Below are 15,929 nucleotides of genomic sequence, written 5' to 3'. Positions count from 1 at the left end.
AAAGAATGATTAATTAAGGTGTTTGGACTAAGTATGGCTTATCTGGCCACTGCTGCTAAAGAGTGGGGGTGGTTGTATCCAAGGATAACTATCTTGTTTTTAAGGGACAACATAGCTATATCTATGGGAAATTTAAGGAAAATTATCTTCACACAGTTAATTTCTTTAATTAAAGAAATGTATGTATACAGCAAATACACTTAATTAAATGTGAATGCCCAGATGGGAATTCCCCTTTAAGTATTTGCAGCACCAACAAGGATAGTGACTTCTTCGTTCTGAATTTTTATTTGTGGGGAGGGGGCAGAAGGGGTAGTAATTGGTCAGTAGGACTGTCAAGGAGATATTAATTGTGAATGTATAAGACTGGTTTAACTATAGGGTAATTACAAACTTTGTTTAAATATTTGGCATCTATTGAAGCGTCCAGGCAGCTTTTATGACATCCTGGAGCTTTAACAGCCTGATAACCTCTGAACTGAAGACTGGTCTGTTCAGACCCCAAAGGACATTTGGTCTCCCTACCCCCCCTCTCCTGCATCTAGGAATTTGGAAATAAAGAACTGTTTAAATATTCCTGGACTCTCCCCCTCATTAACACTTTGCCCAATTGTGAATGACCCTCTGGACTAATTAAGGAATGGGAGGTTCTGAAATCTGAACCAAACTGTAAAGATATAAAACAATATGAAATCCAAGAATTGGTGTTCACATTTTGGGGGCTGCTTGACAAGCTGGGTGTGTTCCTCATTTCTCCCACCTCCAGGGATCAGGATTTACTTTAAGTTGTAAGTTTCTGTTATTTTTCTCCCTTTTTATTTTATAACTGTTTTGCCGTGTTGTGTGTCATTTTATAATTCTTTTGTTTTTAATATCTTTTTATGCACTGATCAACTTTTTGTAATTAAAGCTTTTCACTTTAATTTTAGTCCCTGTATGCTCTGTGGACTCATAGCCTTGTGAAGTGTGGTTAACTGTGTGACTGCTGGAGTGCTGAGTGTGCATGTCTAGTGGTGTGACAAAGTAACTGCTTGAGAGCAAGAATTGATGTAGAGTGGGATACTTATTGGTCCCAGTATAAATGCAATAAGTGGTGGCAGCGGGTCTGGTTCTGGTGCTGGAGCTGTATGAGGTGTGATTTAGGCTCAATTTGTGTCCTGAGTGAAAGGTGAGCGCAAGTTTCAGTAGGCTAAATTAACCCGTACAGTTGCACCCCACGTCACGTGACGAGGCGGCGGCGTCCTCGCCGTGACAAGGACCAAGTGGGGTCAATTACAGGATGAACATCAGTAGAGCTAATAGATTTAGCCAGGAGTTTTGCTGGTGGCATCTAAACAGTTTGAACCTGCATTCAGTGCCAACACTGATTGAAGGTCTTAACAGTGAGGTTTAATCATGAAGACTGGACCTGAACCCAGACTTCATTAAGTCCTAAAGATTTTGGGTCCAGGTCCGCTCATCTTTTAGTTACGATCCCTGAGCATTGACTTGATGAGAGAAATGGAACGAGTTTGGGGCCCTATGGTCTGGAGCCCATTCAGGCATGTCTTGAATTTCTGCCAGAACTGAAAATTTCTTGAAATGTAGCTGGGCCAGGGGTCCATGAAGGACAGAATGCCCTGAACCCCCAGGCCCATTCAGGAGCCCCAGAACTTATTGAGAATTGCATGGTCTTGGCAGAAATTCTGCCACAATGGAAATAGGGTGCCAGCTCCAAGTGGTCTAGTTAAATTATAAAGACCCAAATTTGGCATCATACATGGGACACTTTCTCGGTTCTGTAAATAGACTTCTGGGCTCACAAACTCCAAGATTGATGCTGCCTGGGCACTACAATTCTAATTACAATTCTAATTCACCAACATATTTAAGGGCTCAAGGAGGAGAAATTGAAGAAATTCTCTCATCAATAAGAGCTATTTTCACATTCATTTCGGGATATTCGTACAAATATGCCTAATGGTATATTTACATTGTATTTGATTATTATTTGACTTGTAATCTTAATTTCTGGCAACCCACATATTGTAAAGACTGCATCTACAGTCTTCTCCCAATGATCTGCTATGACACACTCCTCAACCTTCCCCCTGCATGGAGATACTGGCCCACATTTATTAAAGTGTTTGCACCCGTTTTCTGTCTCACTTTGCGCTAGAAAGAACATCCAAACTGCTTGTACATGTATTTATAAAGTGTCTGCACCAGTTTTGTGGCAGGGCAGCACTGTGTCTGACAAGACAGAAAAAATGTGCACAAAAAGGGGCGAGTTAGTGCTTAGTTAGACCATGCGCCAGAATTCTGTCCAACGTGTGTCGCAGTTCTACAGTATGAAACAAGTGCAGAAAAAAAAAGGTTCAATCTGCCAGAGCAGATTCGTGAAGAAAATGCAGTACAATTCAAGAATCTGGCAAACTGCACATTTTTTGATAAATGTGGGTCACTGTGTAATCTGACATCTCAGTGAGTTTCTGTCTGTTTGGCTAGCAAGATGGAATTTAGTAGATATTTCAAAGTGTTAAGCAGATTAGAAGAGAGGACAGAGGATAATGAGAACCAAAAAAGTAGATAAAGTAGCACTTTGCTCTCATAAGATAATTAAAAAGGTATTCATTGATTTACGCCGAGTTTGATAAAAAGTTTATTATCACTAAAATACCTAAACTTCTAATAGTAAGATAATAACTATGGTATAAATGAACATGAATATATATGAACATTATAGTATCTATTCTTAGCAGGGTCAGTTCCAGGTTTCAGCAGGCCCCTGGGCGACAGCTCCTCAGTGGGCACGTTTGCAGTGAACTCTTGTGGCATTATTCAAAATTCAGATACAGAAACTAAAACAGTCTCCTGTTCCCTAAAATATTCCCTAGTTTATCATCCTAAACAGCCCCCTGGTGGGTATTTTTTGATTATTTGTCAAAAAGCCACCTACGGATTCATTAGATACAGCCCCCCTCATCCCCGTGGATTACTTATATACAGCCTTATGTGGGCCCCCAGCACCTCTGGGCCCCGGCACTTGCCCAGGTATGCCCAGTCCTGGCACCGGGCCTGATTCTTAAGTAATGTAAGAGTTGAACACCTTTATCACAGCAACTGTTTCTTTCTGCAGTAGATTTCCCTGTATCCCATTTACAGTATAAATCACTTTCTAATATTACATAAAACGGGGCCAACTAAATCGTTTCTACTAAACTTAAAAATAGACAACACTGTTAACTCAAGAAAATAACCAAACGTGTTTAGTGTCACATCTAAAGCCCATGGCAAATGCAGTTTTGATCTAAGACCTGAAACAAAGCATGTACAGAATCGTCTCCATTCATGTCTCAGCGTTATGTTTCCACCTGATTTTGTATGTAGCATGCTCCTGCTTTCCGTTCTGCTTTGTACCTTCCATGTTCACGTCAGCTGGATTTTCTCCCTCTCTCCCTCTAGTAAGCCAAGGGCAGTTTCCAGCCACGAAGGATGTAACGGCTATCGAAGGAGGAACGGTGAATCTGACTTGCCGAGTTGATCAAAATGATAACACCTCCCTCCAGTGGTCAAACCCTGCTCAGCAGACCCTATACTTCGACGACAAAAAAGGTAATCGCATTTGATTATTATAAATTCCCCTTCCTACATTCTACACGCAACTTAAAAAGATTGTATATCCTCCCCGTTCCATGCCGTGCCTATAACATGTCGGAATATTTTAATCCTTACTTTCTATTTTGATATCTCCGACAAATCCGGGGAAGGTTTCTGACTGTCGAGAAGAACATGAAAAGCCTTTTGCTGTGCGGCTTTGTAGGTCTTCTGAATAGATTCTTCTCTGAGCTTTTTGTCGAGAAATTCCTGAGATGATGGTGAGGAATACACCTCATATAGAGAATTTGTGCTCGGCACTAACAATAAGCTTGGTGGTTAAGATTGTGGTCTCTTTCTGTGTCAAGAATAATTGAGAATGCTGCTCGAAGTGTTAAATGAAAAGCTTACATGCAGGTTGGAGGATGCCCGAAGGCCTGCCGGCTCCGACAATGCAAGAAATGTTAGGATAACTTAGATAGACTTATATTTCACTATCGCCTCTATATTCTACCAGATGGGAACAGAGCGGCAAAGTTTTAATACAAATTTCCAGAAATGTGCGGAGAAAGAGTAGAAAAAAAGAAAAAAAAAGCAACCTCCCGTTCGTTTTAGCCAAAGGGTTTGATCACAAGCTTTCACAAGAAGCAGCGAGGAATCTGCCACGTTGTGGTTCAGATCATTCATGGGATTAGATAAAAAAGTGTTAATGTGTGGATGAGTTTCTTCTCGTCTGTTAATGGTTTGCAAATATCCTCCCGCTTCTGCCGCTATTTTTGTGATGAGCTGTCAACATCGATATTGAGGACGGGATGTGATATTTATCAAAGATATCAAGATTATTGCTACAAGATTGTAAGATAGCAGGAGGAGCAATGCACATTATATACGGATATGTCCTATCTGCAGGAAGAGTGTTGCAGAGCATGAGGAGGTGAGCCGATCGTGCATAGTGTCCTATCTGCAGGCAGCATGTTATAGAGCAGGAGTAGCAATGCACATTATCTATAGTGTCCAATCTGCTGGAAGAATGTTCTAGAGCATATAATAAGCCTATATTAAGGAGGTATGTAATATTGCAAGAGGATCTGAGCAGATTGTACACAGTGTCCTATCTGCAGGCAGCATGTTATAGAGCAGGAGAAGCTGAGCAGATTGGACATAGGGGCAGATTTACTTACCCGGTCCGTTCGCGATCCAGCGGCGCGTTCTCTGCAGTGGATTCGGGTCCGGTCGGGATTCATCAAGGTAGTTCCTCCGCCGGTGCTGCGCTGAAAAGCATCTGAACGCACTCAACTTCACCGAGCCGCACCAAGTGAAGGTAAGCGCGTCCCAAGCAACACTTTTATTGTTTTAAATGCGGTGGTTTTTCCGAATCCGTCGGGTTTTCGCTCGGCCACGCCCCTCGATTTCCGTCGTGTGCATGCCGGCGCTGCATGTGCCAAAATCCCGGGGCAATACAGGGAAAATCGGCGCAAATCGGAAATATTCGGGTAACACGTCGGGGAAACGCGAATAGGGCCCTTAGTAAATGACCCCCATAGTGTCATATCTGCAGGCAGCATGTTATGGAACAAGAGGAGCTGAGCAGGTTGCACACAGTGTCCCATCTGCAGGCAGCATGTTATAGAGCAGGAGAAGCTGAGCAGATTGTACATAGTGTCCTATCTGCAGGCAGCATATTATAGAGCAGGAGGAGCTGAGCAGATTGTACATAGTGTCCCATCTGCAGGCGGCATGTTATAGAGCAGTAGGAGCTGAGCAGATTGTTTATATTGTCCTATTTGCAGGAAGCATGTTATAGAGCAGGATTAGCTGAGCAGATTGTTTAAGTTGTTCTATTTGCAGGAAGCATGTTATAGAGCAGGAGGAGCTGAACAGATTGTATATAGTGCCTTATCTACATGCAGCATGTTATAGAGCAGGAGGAGCTGAGCAGATTGTGCATAGTTTTATTTCTGCAGGCAGCATGTTATAGAGCAGGAGGAGCTGGGCAGATTGTACATAGTATTATTTCTGCAGGCAGCATGTTATGGAGCAAGAGGAGCTGAGCAGAGTGTACATAGTGACCTATCTACTGGAAGCATGTTATGGAGCAGGAGGAGCTGAACAGATTGTACATAGTGTCCTGTCTGCAGGCAGAATGTTATAGAGCAGAAGGAGCTGAGCAGATTGTACATATTGTCCTGTCTGCAGGCAGAATGTTATAGAGCAGGAGGAGCTAAGATGAGTGTACATGGGCAACAGGTTATATAGAGAGAAGATCTTAGCAGATGTCCGGCAGTACACACTGACAGAATGTAATACACACAGTAAACCTGAGCAGAATGCATCTTTTGTACTTTCTGCAGGCAGCATCTTATATTATGTTTTCTCCAGTTTTTCATATTCTAATATGAACCCTGTTACCCTGTACTTTTAGAACATCCCTTTAAAGCTACAATTTTTATTCATTCTATGTGAAGCGCACTATACCATATTGGGGCAGATTTACTTACCCGGTCCATTCGCGATCCGGCGGCGCGTTCTCTGCGGTGGATTCAGGTCTTCCGGCGATTCACTAAGGCAGTTCCTCCGACGTCCACCACGACACTTTTTTTTTTTAATGCGGCGGTTTTCGAACGGCCATGCCCCCCGATTTCCGTCACGTGCATGCCGGCGCCAATGCGCCACAATCCGATCGAAAAAACCAGGGGCAATACAGGGAAAATCGTCGCAAATCGGAAATATTCGGGTAACACGTTGGGGAAACGCGAATCGGGCCCTTAGTATATGACCCCCCATTATCTTTCAATGCAGCATGTTATAGAGCAGAAAGAGCTGAACAGATTGTAGATGATGCTCTATCTCAAGGAAGTATATTATAATTATAATTATTATGTGTAGATGCACACATTGAAAATGCTATCCTATTTGATGGCAGCATATAAGAGAACAGGAGGAGCTGAGACGATTGTACATAGGGTCCTATTTGCCGGGGCATGTTACAGAGCAGAAGGAGTTTAGATTGGAAATAGAGTCCGTTTTTGCAGACAGTACAGAGACTGACTAAGAGAGCAAGATAAAAGCATAATTTAACTCTTAACATAATATAACGTAATATAGAAAATGTATTCCAAATAAGAAACTCAATGGGGCACATTTACTTACCCGGTCCATTCGCGTTCCAGCGGTGGCTTCTCCGACGAGCGTTCGGGTCTTCCGGCGATTCATGAAGGCTCTGCGCCCCATGTCCACCAGGTGTCGCTGCTGCGCCGAGGTCCGCCGAGTTGCGTCGGAGTTCACTGATCTCTTCCTGGTGCAGGTAAGTATGGCACATGCGATCAATTTTTTTTTTTTAAATGCGGCGGTTTTTCCGAATCCATCGGGTTTTCGTTCGACCACGCCCCCCCACGATTTCCGTCGCATGCATGCCAGCGCCGATGCGCCACAATCCGATCGTGTGAGCCAAAATCCCGGGGCAATTCAGGGAAAACGCGAAACGGGTCCTTAGTAAATGACCACCACTATCTACCACTAGGATGAAGAGTTGTAAACCAACCTTTTTCACTTACATGTAGGTGTGTGTCTCCTCTGGCTGGATCCAATCTTCTTTGAGCTTCTTTTTAGCAAAAAAGGATACAACAGCCATGGATCAGGGAGCCCCCCGGGCTGTCATAGTTTTTGAAGCCTATTTTGTAAAAATGAGGGAATAAGGTGCTAAAATAAGAGTGGGTCTTGGCAGAGAGGGCACACCAGCATGTAATGTGCTTGATTTCCCTGATGCCATTGCCAGTTACACAGTTATCTCCTGTGATTGGCACTATCTCCCATTGTGGATGTCACTGGTTGAGGGCCAAACAGGTTTTAAAATTCGTGTTTGGACAAACTCGGCTGAACCTGATTTTTAACGGGTACACTCATCATTACTCATTATACAGTACAGGCAGTCCCTGGGTTACATACAAGATAGGTTCTGTAGGTTTGCTCTTAAGTTGAAATTGTATGTAAGTCGGAACAGTTTTATAATAGTAACCCCATACAGAATTTTTTTGGTTTCAATTGGATTTTAAAAATGTTGTCATAATGTTGTCACAAGAACCAGGATAGACAATGAAGCTTCATTACAGCCACCTTTAATAACTATTATAGCTGTGTATTGTAGCCTAAGGATAAAGTACAGTAAGTTAACAATATCCAGAGGTCCGTTTGTAACTAGGGGTCATCTGTAAGTCGGATGTTCTTAAGTAGGGGACCCCCTGTATATGGAATTAACCAAAGCTGGGCTACCCTTTTAAGGGGGTTTTCCGACTAAACTTATTTCTGTCAGCTCCATAGAGATGAATGGAGCAGAACGGTTATGCACTTCTGTCTGCTCTATTAATATCGGGGAGCTACAAGGGGTCTGACCGAGGTACCTGGGACCCCGATCGGACCCCTTGTTCACTGCCACCCCCACAGATCATCAAGTTAGGCCCTTTCCTGTGGATAGCGCCTAACTTGTTTGGTAGGAAAACCCCTTTAAAGGCTTCTTTGCAGGAACATGGCTCAGGATGTATGTTCATAGCTATAACATTTTTAGATGAGCTATGTCATCAAACTTTAAAGAGAATTTTTTTTATATATTCAATTGTGCTTGGTATAAAACTTTGTTCCCAACATTTTCTACAGCGATAAAATCCTTTTGAAGAACGAGAAGAATACTTTTGTATTGTGTGTACATTGTCAACCCATTTCTATATTCCTACAGTGTCAGTTATAGGAAACAGCTTTAATACGTTAACAAAGGATTGACATGTAATTGATGGAACATGTTGTAAAAGATAGAGAAGAATAAAGAGTCAGTTGTGTGTCGATCACATCTTATCTAGATATAAACGTAGATGTGTTCTTTCTAACCTTTCTGTCCTTTGAAGTTTTATAGCAAGTCGGTTTATTTGCTGTAATTTTTCAACTTTTTTTCAACATTTTCCAATTTTGTATTCCATTACGCTGTGGGTGGACACGTGCATTTATCGTGATATTCATCTTTTGCATATGTAAAAGCAAGATAATCCTAAATAAATAGAATATAAGGCAGTTTTCGAAAGATCTTGATCCTCATGGGTGTGTCTGCATTGATGGCATGATGGGTGGCATGAACTTAATGAAAGGCTGGAGCCCCATAGTATATTCAGCACATTTGAGCTCATTTACTAAGGGTCTGAATCACACACTTTCATCGGGTCTCCCGACGATTTCTGATTTGCCCTGAATTGCCCTGGGATTTTGGCGCATCAGCGCTGGCTTTCACGCGGCAGAAATCTGGACAACCCCACAGATTCGGTTAAAAACGCAGAATTTAAAAAAACAATTGTGTGGCAAGATCGGCACTTACATGCACCGGACAAAGCAAGTGAACTCCGGCGGACCTCGGCGCAGAAGCGACACCTGGTGGATATCGGGCACAAGGACCTTAGTGAATCCCGGCAGACCCGAATCAGTGTTGGAGAACGCGCTGCTGGATAGCAACTGGACCGGGTAAGTAAATGAGCCCTACTGTGCTTCAGTTAGGAAAAATCAAGCATGCTGCATGATGTGCCAGCTCCTGATAATGTCCCTCAATGCAAATAACCCCTTGCTGTTTGTGGTGTCCAGGAGCTACAACTGCAGCTGTGGCTCGAATTCACTTCTATAGGAGCCACAGCTGTGGCTTTTATGGCTTTTGGCCACTACATGGAGTCAACTTCCACCAATCCCCATGACCCACCATTGATGACCTAACCTTCTAACAGGCCATCAATGCTGATTGCTTAACAACTCCTTTAAAGTAGTTTGTGTTAACTTTATAGCATCTATTTTTGAAATTATCTTTTATAATTTAACCAAAAAGATAATATACTTATATATAATAGTTTTTCAGTTTTTTTTTTAATCTATTTTTTCAATTATTTAGATCTCCATGCAGTCCCCAACTTGGGAGCAATGATAGAGAATAAATAATTATCGTACCTTAGGGTCCACTTCAGTTATACATAATTGTATCTAGTTTTCACATTTATATTATTTAAACTTTATGTACTCCAAAGTAATTAATGTACCAATGCTGATGGATCAAAACACGCAAACAGACCAGAATAGGCGGGCGATATGCATGGGGCATCTGTCTCTCCCCTGTCCGGACTTATTTCTATGATAATGTAAATCTATATCTAACTGGTTGTACCTTGCTTACGCTGGACTTTGACTGATGATAAGCATATTGTTTGCAGGACTACTATATCTATGATTTTTTGTCCCAGTGCTTATGTGTACTTTCTAGACCATCACCCATATAGTTATATAATATCTGTTTTGGTAATTTGTTGCCTTATATTTAGTCTGTGCCTCGGGGAGTTTGTGTAATATGTACCCAATTTAGGTTTTTAATTGTGTTTTAACATTGGTCATTATGTGTCATCCATACACATCTGCTTTTTTCTTTAAAAATTATATTATCTTTTTTAGATGTGTGACTAATTTGTTTTCTGCATTGTTACCCCACACCTCCATAAGTGAAAATATAGGAGCTGTATTTTAGTTTTTAGAAGAGCCTAGATTACCAAACTTGAAGAATACTGAATCATTTAGCCCAAAACCCACTAGAAATACCTGATTTATGATAAACATGCTCAAAGGGGTTAAGCCTAATCCACAGGATAGGGCCTAACTTCCTGATCGAGGGGAGTCTCAGTGATGGGACCCACACTTTTCATGAGAACAAGGGTCCGTTGTACTCCCATTGCACCCTGAGATGACCAGAGCCATGTATGGCAATTTCCATCAGCTCCATATAGATGAACAGGGCAGCCCGCACATGGATGACCGGTTGGTCCAGTCATCTCATGGTGTGACGGGGTAGATCGAACTAGCGTTCTCGTGAACCATGATGTACCACTGATCAGCAACCCCCACCGATTTATAGGTGTTCCACCTATCAGCAATCCCTGCCTGTGGATATGACTTAGATTGCTCCGATGGAAGAATCCCTTTAAGCCACACCGATTTTAGACCTAAAAAATTTATAAAAAATGGTAGAACTTGTGCCAATTCTCATTATTTCACTATATAATAATACACTTGTATATTTCAAAAGTAAGAACTCATAGAATAAAACACATTTCTTAATTTGGAAACTATTTAAAGGTAAAAACATTGAAAAAAGCTATAAAACGTCCACTCGGTATGTCCACTTTTTCTCTCGTATTAGTATGATCATTACATAACAGATATTATTATCCCAGCCTCAGCACAAGAAAATATACTGCACTAGAAGGCAAATATATCAAAACTAAAAAGACCCTAGAGATAGAAAAAGGAATGCTCAGCTCCAGGAAATGCCTCATCCAACTTCATGTTCTAATGTACAATGTAAAAAAATAAGTAGGAGAGATTTCCACTGTGTTTTAATTTCCCTAAAGGGAGGTTTTTACCGCCAACAAATACATTGAGAAGTACCTTGGGGAAAAGAGTCTTCCCTTAGCTAGGAATTGTGCTGTTCTTCACTGGAAGCTCCTAGGATTCCAGATTTCTTAAAAGAGGAACAAATCAAGATAAATTGCTTTACATTTTGCACTGTTAGCCTTTCCGATGCCTCCGGGTGTACCTAGCAATTGTGTTTTGTATGTGCATCTGAGTACACATTTTTAAAGGTTGCTTCATATTAAAATTTCATGATGTCTGGTGCTGATGCATCTTGGACAATGCTTAGAAATGAGATTTCCCAGTGCAGTATCAATCTAAGCCTGGGGAGTGTTTTCAGCATTGCCAAGTCGAAATGTTAACAGTGAATCTAAATACTTTTAAATTGTGATTCCTTATGAAGAACATGCAAAAACTGAAACCTTTTACGAGAACATCCAAGGGGCTGATTTAAGAGATTTAATGTCTTAGGCTGGTCGTATACATTAGCTAGCTAGAAGCTACTCTACCCAGCCTTCTTATGCATAAGCATGCATGTTTTCCATAAGAAGATTAAGAGTGGTAAAGTTTTCCATAAAAAGAGTAAGTTCTCTGAATATGGTGTTTAACGCAGTAGTAATAAAACAAAAGTTTGATCCTCACCGGTGCTTGTTGCACAAGGAATGTCCCAACCATTTCCTGTTTTGTGCCACATTACAATAAGATAGAAGACGATAGCCCTCTTTCACATTACAATAAAATAGAACATGATTGGCCTCTCCTACATTACAATAAGATAGAAGATGATAGGCCTGGCCCACATTACAAAAAGATAGAAGATGATAGGCCTGCCCCACATTATAATAAGATTGAAGATGAAAGGCCAGTCCCACATTATAATAAGATTGAAGATGAAAGGCCAGTCCCACATTACAAAAAGATAGAAGATGAAAGGCCTGCCCCACATTATAATAAGATTGAAGATGAAAGGCCAGTCCCACATTACAATAAGATTGAAGATGATAGGCCAGTCCCACATTACAATAAGATTGAAGATGAAAGGCCTGTCCCACATTAAAATAAAATAGAAGATGATTGGCCTATCCCACAGTACAATAAGATAGAAGTTGATGGACCGGTCTCACGGTATATTAAGATAGCGGATGATAGGCTGGTCCCACAGTACAATAGGATAGAACATGATAGGTCAGTCTCACATTATAATAAGATAGAAGATTATAGGCCTGTCCCACATTACAATAAGATATAAGATGATAGGCCGGTCCCATAGTACAATAAGAAAGAAGATGTTTGGCCTATCCCACAGTACAATAAGATAGAAGATGATAGACCTGTCTCACATTACAATAAGATAAAAGTTGATGGGCCGGTCTCACAGTACAATAAGATAGAAGATGATAGGCCAGGCCCATATTACAATAAGATAGAAGATGATAGGCCGGTCCCATATTACAATAAGATAGAAGATGATTGGTCTATCCCACAGTACAATAAGATAGAAGATGATAGGCCACTCCCACAGTACAATAAGATAGAAGATGATAGGCCGCTCCCACAGTACAATAAGATAGAAGATGATAGACCTGTCCCACATTACAATAAGATAAAAGTTGATGGGCCGGTCTCACAGTACAATAAGATAGAAGATGATAGGCCAGGCCCATATTACAATAAGATAGAAGATGATAGGCCGGTCCCATAGTACAATAAGATAGAAGATGATAGGCCAGGCCCACATTACAATAAGATAAAAGTTGATGGGCCGGTCTCACAGTACAATAAGATAGAAGATGATAGGCCAGGCCCATATTACAATAAGATAGAAGATGATAGGCCGGTCCCATATTACAATAAGATAGAAGATGATAGGCCGGTCCCATAGTACAATAAGATAGAAGATGATAGGCCAGGCCCACATTACAATAAGATAAAAGTTGATGGGCCGGTCTCACAGTACAATAAGATAGAAGATGATAGGCCAGGCCCACAGTACAATAAGATAGAAGATGATAGGCCGGGAATCTTACTGCAAGAGCTGTGTAAGCTCACCTCTACTATGTATTAACAGATTCAAGTTTCTTTTTATAAAGTAAGTAGAGGAGAAAATGAACAATAATTCCTCAAGCCTATGCTGTCTGTGTCTCTAATCAAATCAAATCGTATTCATCAAAATAACCCTCAGCTCTTTGGGTAAAATAAAAAATACTACAAATACATGAGGTGCCAGATTGTCAGTCGACTTCTTCTGATATCTTGAAACCATCTGCCGCAATAAGAATATTTGTAACAATGTGCTGACATTGTAACCAACACATTGCTTTCCTTAATGTGGCCACCACATGTGTGGCTCCATCTGGATGCGCACAATGGCTAACTATATAGCTGGTGCCTATTATATCAGGAAGTGTTTCAGTGTTGCATTCTGTTAGATAAATTAAACAAAAATTCTTTATATGTCAGAATAAAAAAAATAATCCTGTGACTTAACGAAACAAGTCAGAATGAAATCATACAAATAGAATAAGGAAACCCAAAAATCACTTGATTTTATTTTGATGCTTTCTATATGTCATATCAAGTTATTATTACTGCCCATAGCAAGACTGTCAGACCTAAGCCAAACTCCAAGTTTTTGTATGGCGCCATATGTCATAGAAGATCACAGGAGTTACGGTTTAGCAACAGTTGCAAACACTGGAAAAGATAATATGATTTCTATCTGAATTTTAATAACTCTACGTTTGTTTGCCTTCAAGTATTAAGAACTGGTGGAAGATATATTGATTTACCTTTCGCTTTAGGGCATCCTAGTGAAACATACTCTGGAATATTAAGACAGCAGATGAGGGTTTTATAATGATAGTGCTGATGTGTGTGAGTAGGCAGTATTTTGTGCTGGAGTGTAGGCGTTTGGAAAATCTCAGTCCCTTCGTTCTGCTTTCACAATGCTAGAGTTCAATAGAGAATGAATCTGATGTGCTGAAATTTGATGATGTGAAACAGTGATTATAGGTTTACAGCAAAAAGTAATCCTCCCTATACCTTAATTTTACACACACCATCAATTTTAGTTTTTTTTTCTTCTTTAAAAACAGTAGTGAAATTACAAGCAAAGCCACTGTTTAGGGGAGTTTTAGATTGCGATGCTCAGTTGTCTGTAAGTAAGGTGGGAAAATGACTCTCTTTGCTTTCATGGAGGCTGACAGTAGGTTAAGAAAGCTATCACGCTTCCTCATATTAATTTTGTAAAGTCTACTGTTTGGTGTTTGGGTTGAAAAGATGTTTTAGTAGTTTAGTACTGTTTTCGAGAATGTGTGATTATATATTGGCAATGATGTACAATATTAGCACTTTAGATTAGTTTTTTTAAGTTTCAAAAGAAGTTTGGGCCCATCGCAGAATGATGGGGCATATTTACCGGATTTTCCATGTCCGCAGATCGCATGGGATTCAGGATTTGCGCCATTGGGACAGGTATTTAGAAGGGGATTGTGTTGCATGGTGTTCTGGCTTTCATGAGACAGAAATTGGGGAGGTGGGCCGTCAGACGATTCGACTGATTCAGAGTTCAGAATTTAAGATTAAAATTGTGTCGCAAGCAATGCACTTACATCAACCGGGAAGAAGATGGTGAACTCCGGCGGACCTGAGCTTGGTAGTGACACATGTGCAGGCGCACAGTGTTAGTGAATTGCGGCACAGTTCATTGTCATCAGACACTCCTCCGGACGGGTAAGTAAATGCGCCATAATGTCTATAATGTTATAAATAATATTAACAAAAAGCAGAGTCTCCTTAAAAGAACAAAATGGGGGTCATTTACTAAGGGCCCGTTTCGCGGTTTCCTGACGTGTTACCCGAATATTTCCGATTTGCGCCAATTTCCCCTGAATTGCCCCGGGATTTTGGCGCACGCGATCGGATTGTGCATGCGACGGAAATCGGGGGGCGTGGCCGAACGAAAACCCGACGGATTGGGAAAACCGCCGCATTTAAAAAAAAAAAATGTGCCGCGAAAATTGCACTTAACTTCACTCAGCCCGGCTCGGTGTATTCCAGTGCATTCCGATGCTCTTCAGCGCACCTGGTGGACGGAGGAGGAACTGCCTTAATAAATCCCGCCCGGACCCGAATCGAGCGCAGAGAACGCGCCGCTGGATCACGAATGGACCGGGTAAGTAAATCTGCCCCAATGAATTTTATCAAAGTTCAGGACTGGGCAAGGTTTGGCTTTAAGCCCCTCCATCTTCATTTACGCCTGCAATCAATGCTGGCACCAATCTTGACAAAGTCGTTAGCAGCATTTAAAGTGCCAGCTGCACCTAAGCTGCCATTTAAGGGAAGTATCATCACTCCCCAATTATGTCAATGGGAGCACCACTCCTACTTAGCGCTGCTGTTATGCCAGTGCTAGTTTCCCTGAGGCCCAGTTAGTTTAAATGACGCTGACTTTGCCAGTAACTGTTAAACATTTAGCACCTTGTTGTTACTGGTGAAGGGTTTGGGTTTGGTACCAAACAAGGTTTTAAAATTCAGGTTTGACCAAATCCAGTCAAACTCGAATTTTGATGGGTTCGCGCATCACCTCTCATTGACCAGTATGGTTCTCTCAGTACTATAGATAGGTGATAACTTTTTAATATGATCAAATTTTACTTTATATTAATATAAGCGTTATATAGGCTAAAAAATGGAATACAATTTCACCAATGTTTCATTTTATTTTTGGAGTGCTGCTTCTTTTGTGGGCTTTTTGTGGATACGTTTTAAATATTTTCAGCATAGAAAACTTAATTTCTAACTATTATAAACCATCACTTGGTAGAGTGATAGATGGGCAGTATGTCCCTGGTCTCAATGCTTTTTTAAACTGGACTTTAGATCCATGGTCTAGATGTTGCAGGGTTCCTTCCTTGATGGCTACTCTCCATACT

At 41.1% G+C, this 15,929-nt stretch overlaps 1 protein-coding gene across 3 annotated transcripts in view; it reads left to right on the top strand.

Moving 5' to 3' along the window:
* CADM2 (cell adhesion molecule 2) overlaps positions 1–15,929 on the top strand; it is a 1,001,095-nt gene that overhangs the window by 803,431 nt on the left and 181,735 nt on the right. For all 3 annotated transcript variants that reach the window (XM_072138535.1, XM_072138534.1, XM_072138536.1), the window contains one exon: positions 3,445–3,594. In XM_072138535.1, the coding sequence (XP_071994636.1) occupies positions 3,445–3,594 (150 nt within the window). The remainder of the gene's footprint in view (positions 1–3,444; positions 3,595–15,929) is intronic.

This window comes from Engystomops pustulosus, chromosome 2 (assembly GCF_040894005.1).
Source record: "Engystomops pustulosus chromosome 2, aEngPut4.maternal, whole genome shotgun sequence".
Classification (NCBI taxonomy): domain Eukaryota; kingdom Metazoa; phylum Chordata; class Amphibia; order Anura; family Leptodactylidae; genus Engystomops; species Engystomops pustulosus.
Note: the sequence above shows the minus strand (reverse complement) of the source record. Positions and strands in the feature narration are given on the sequence as shown.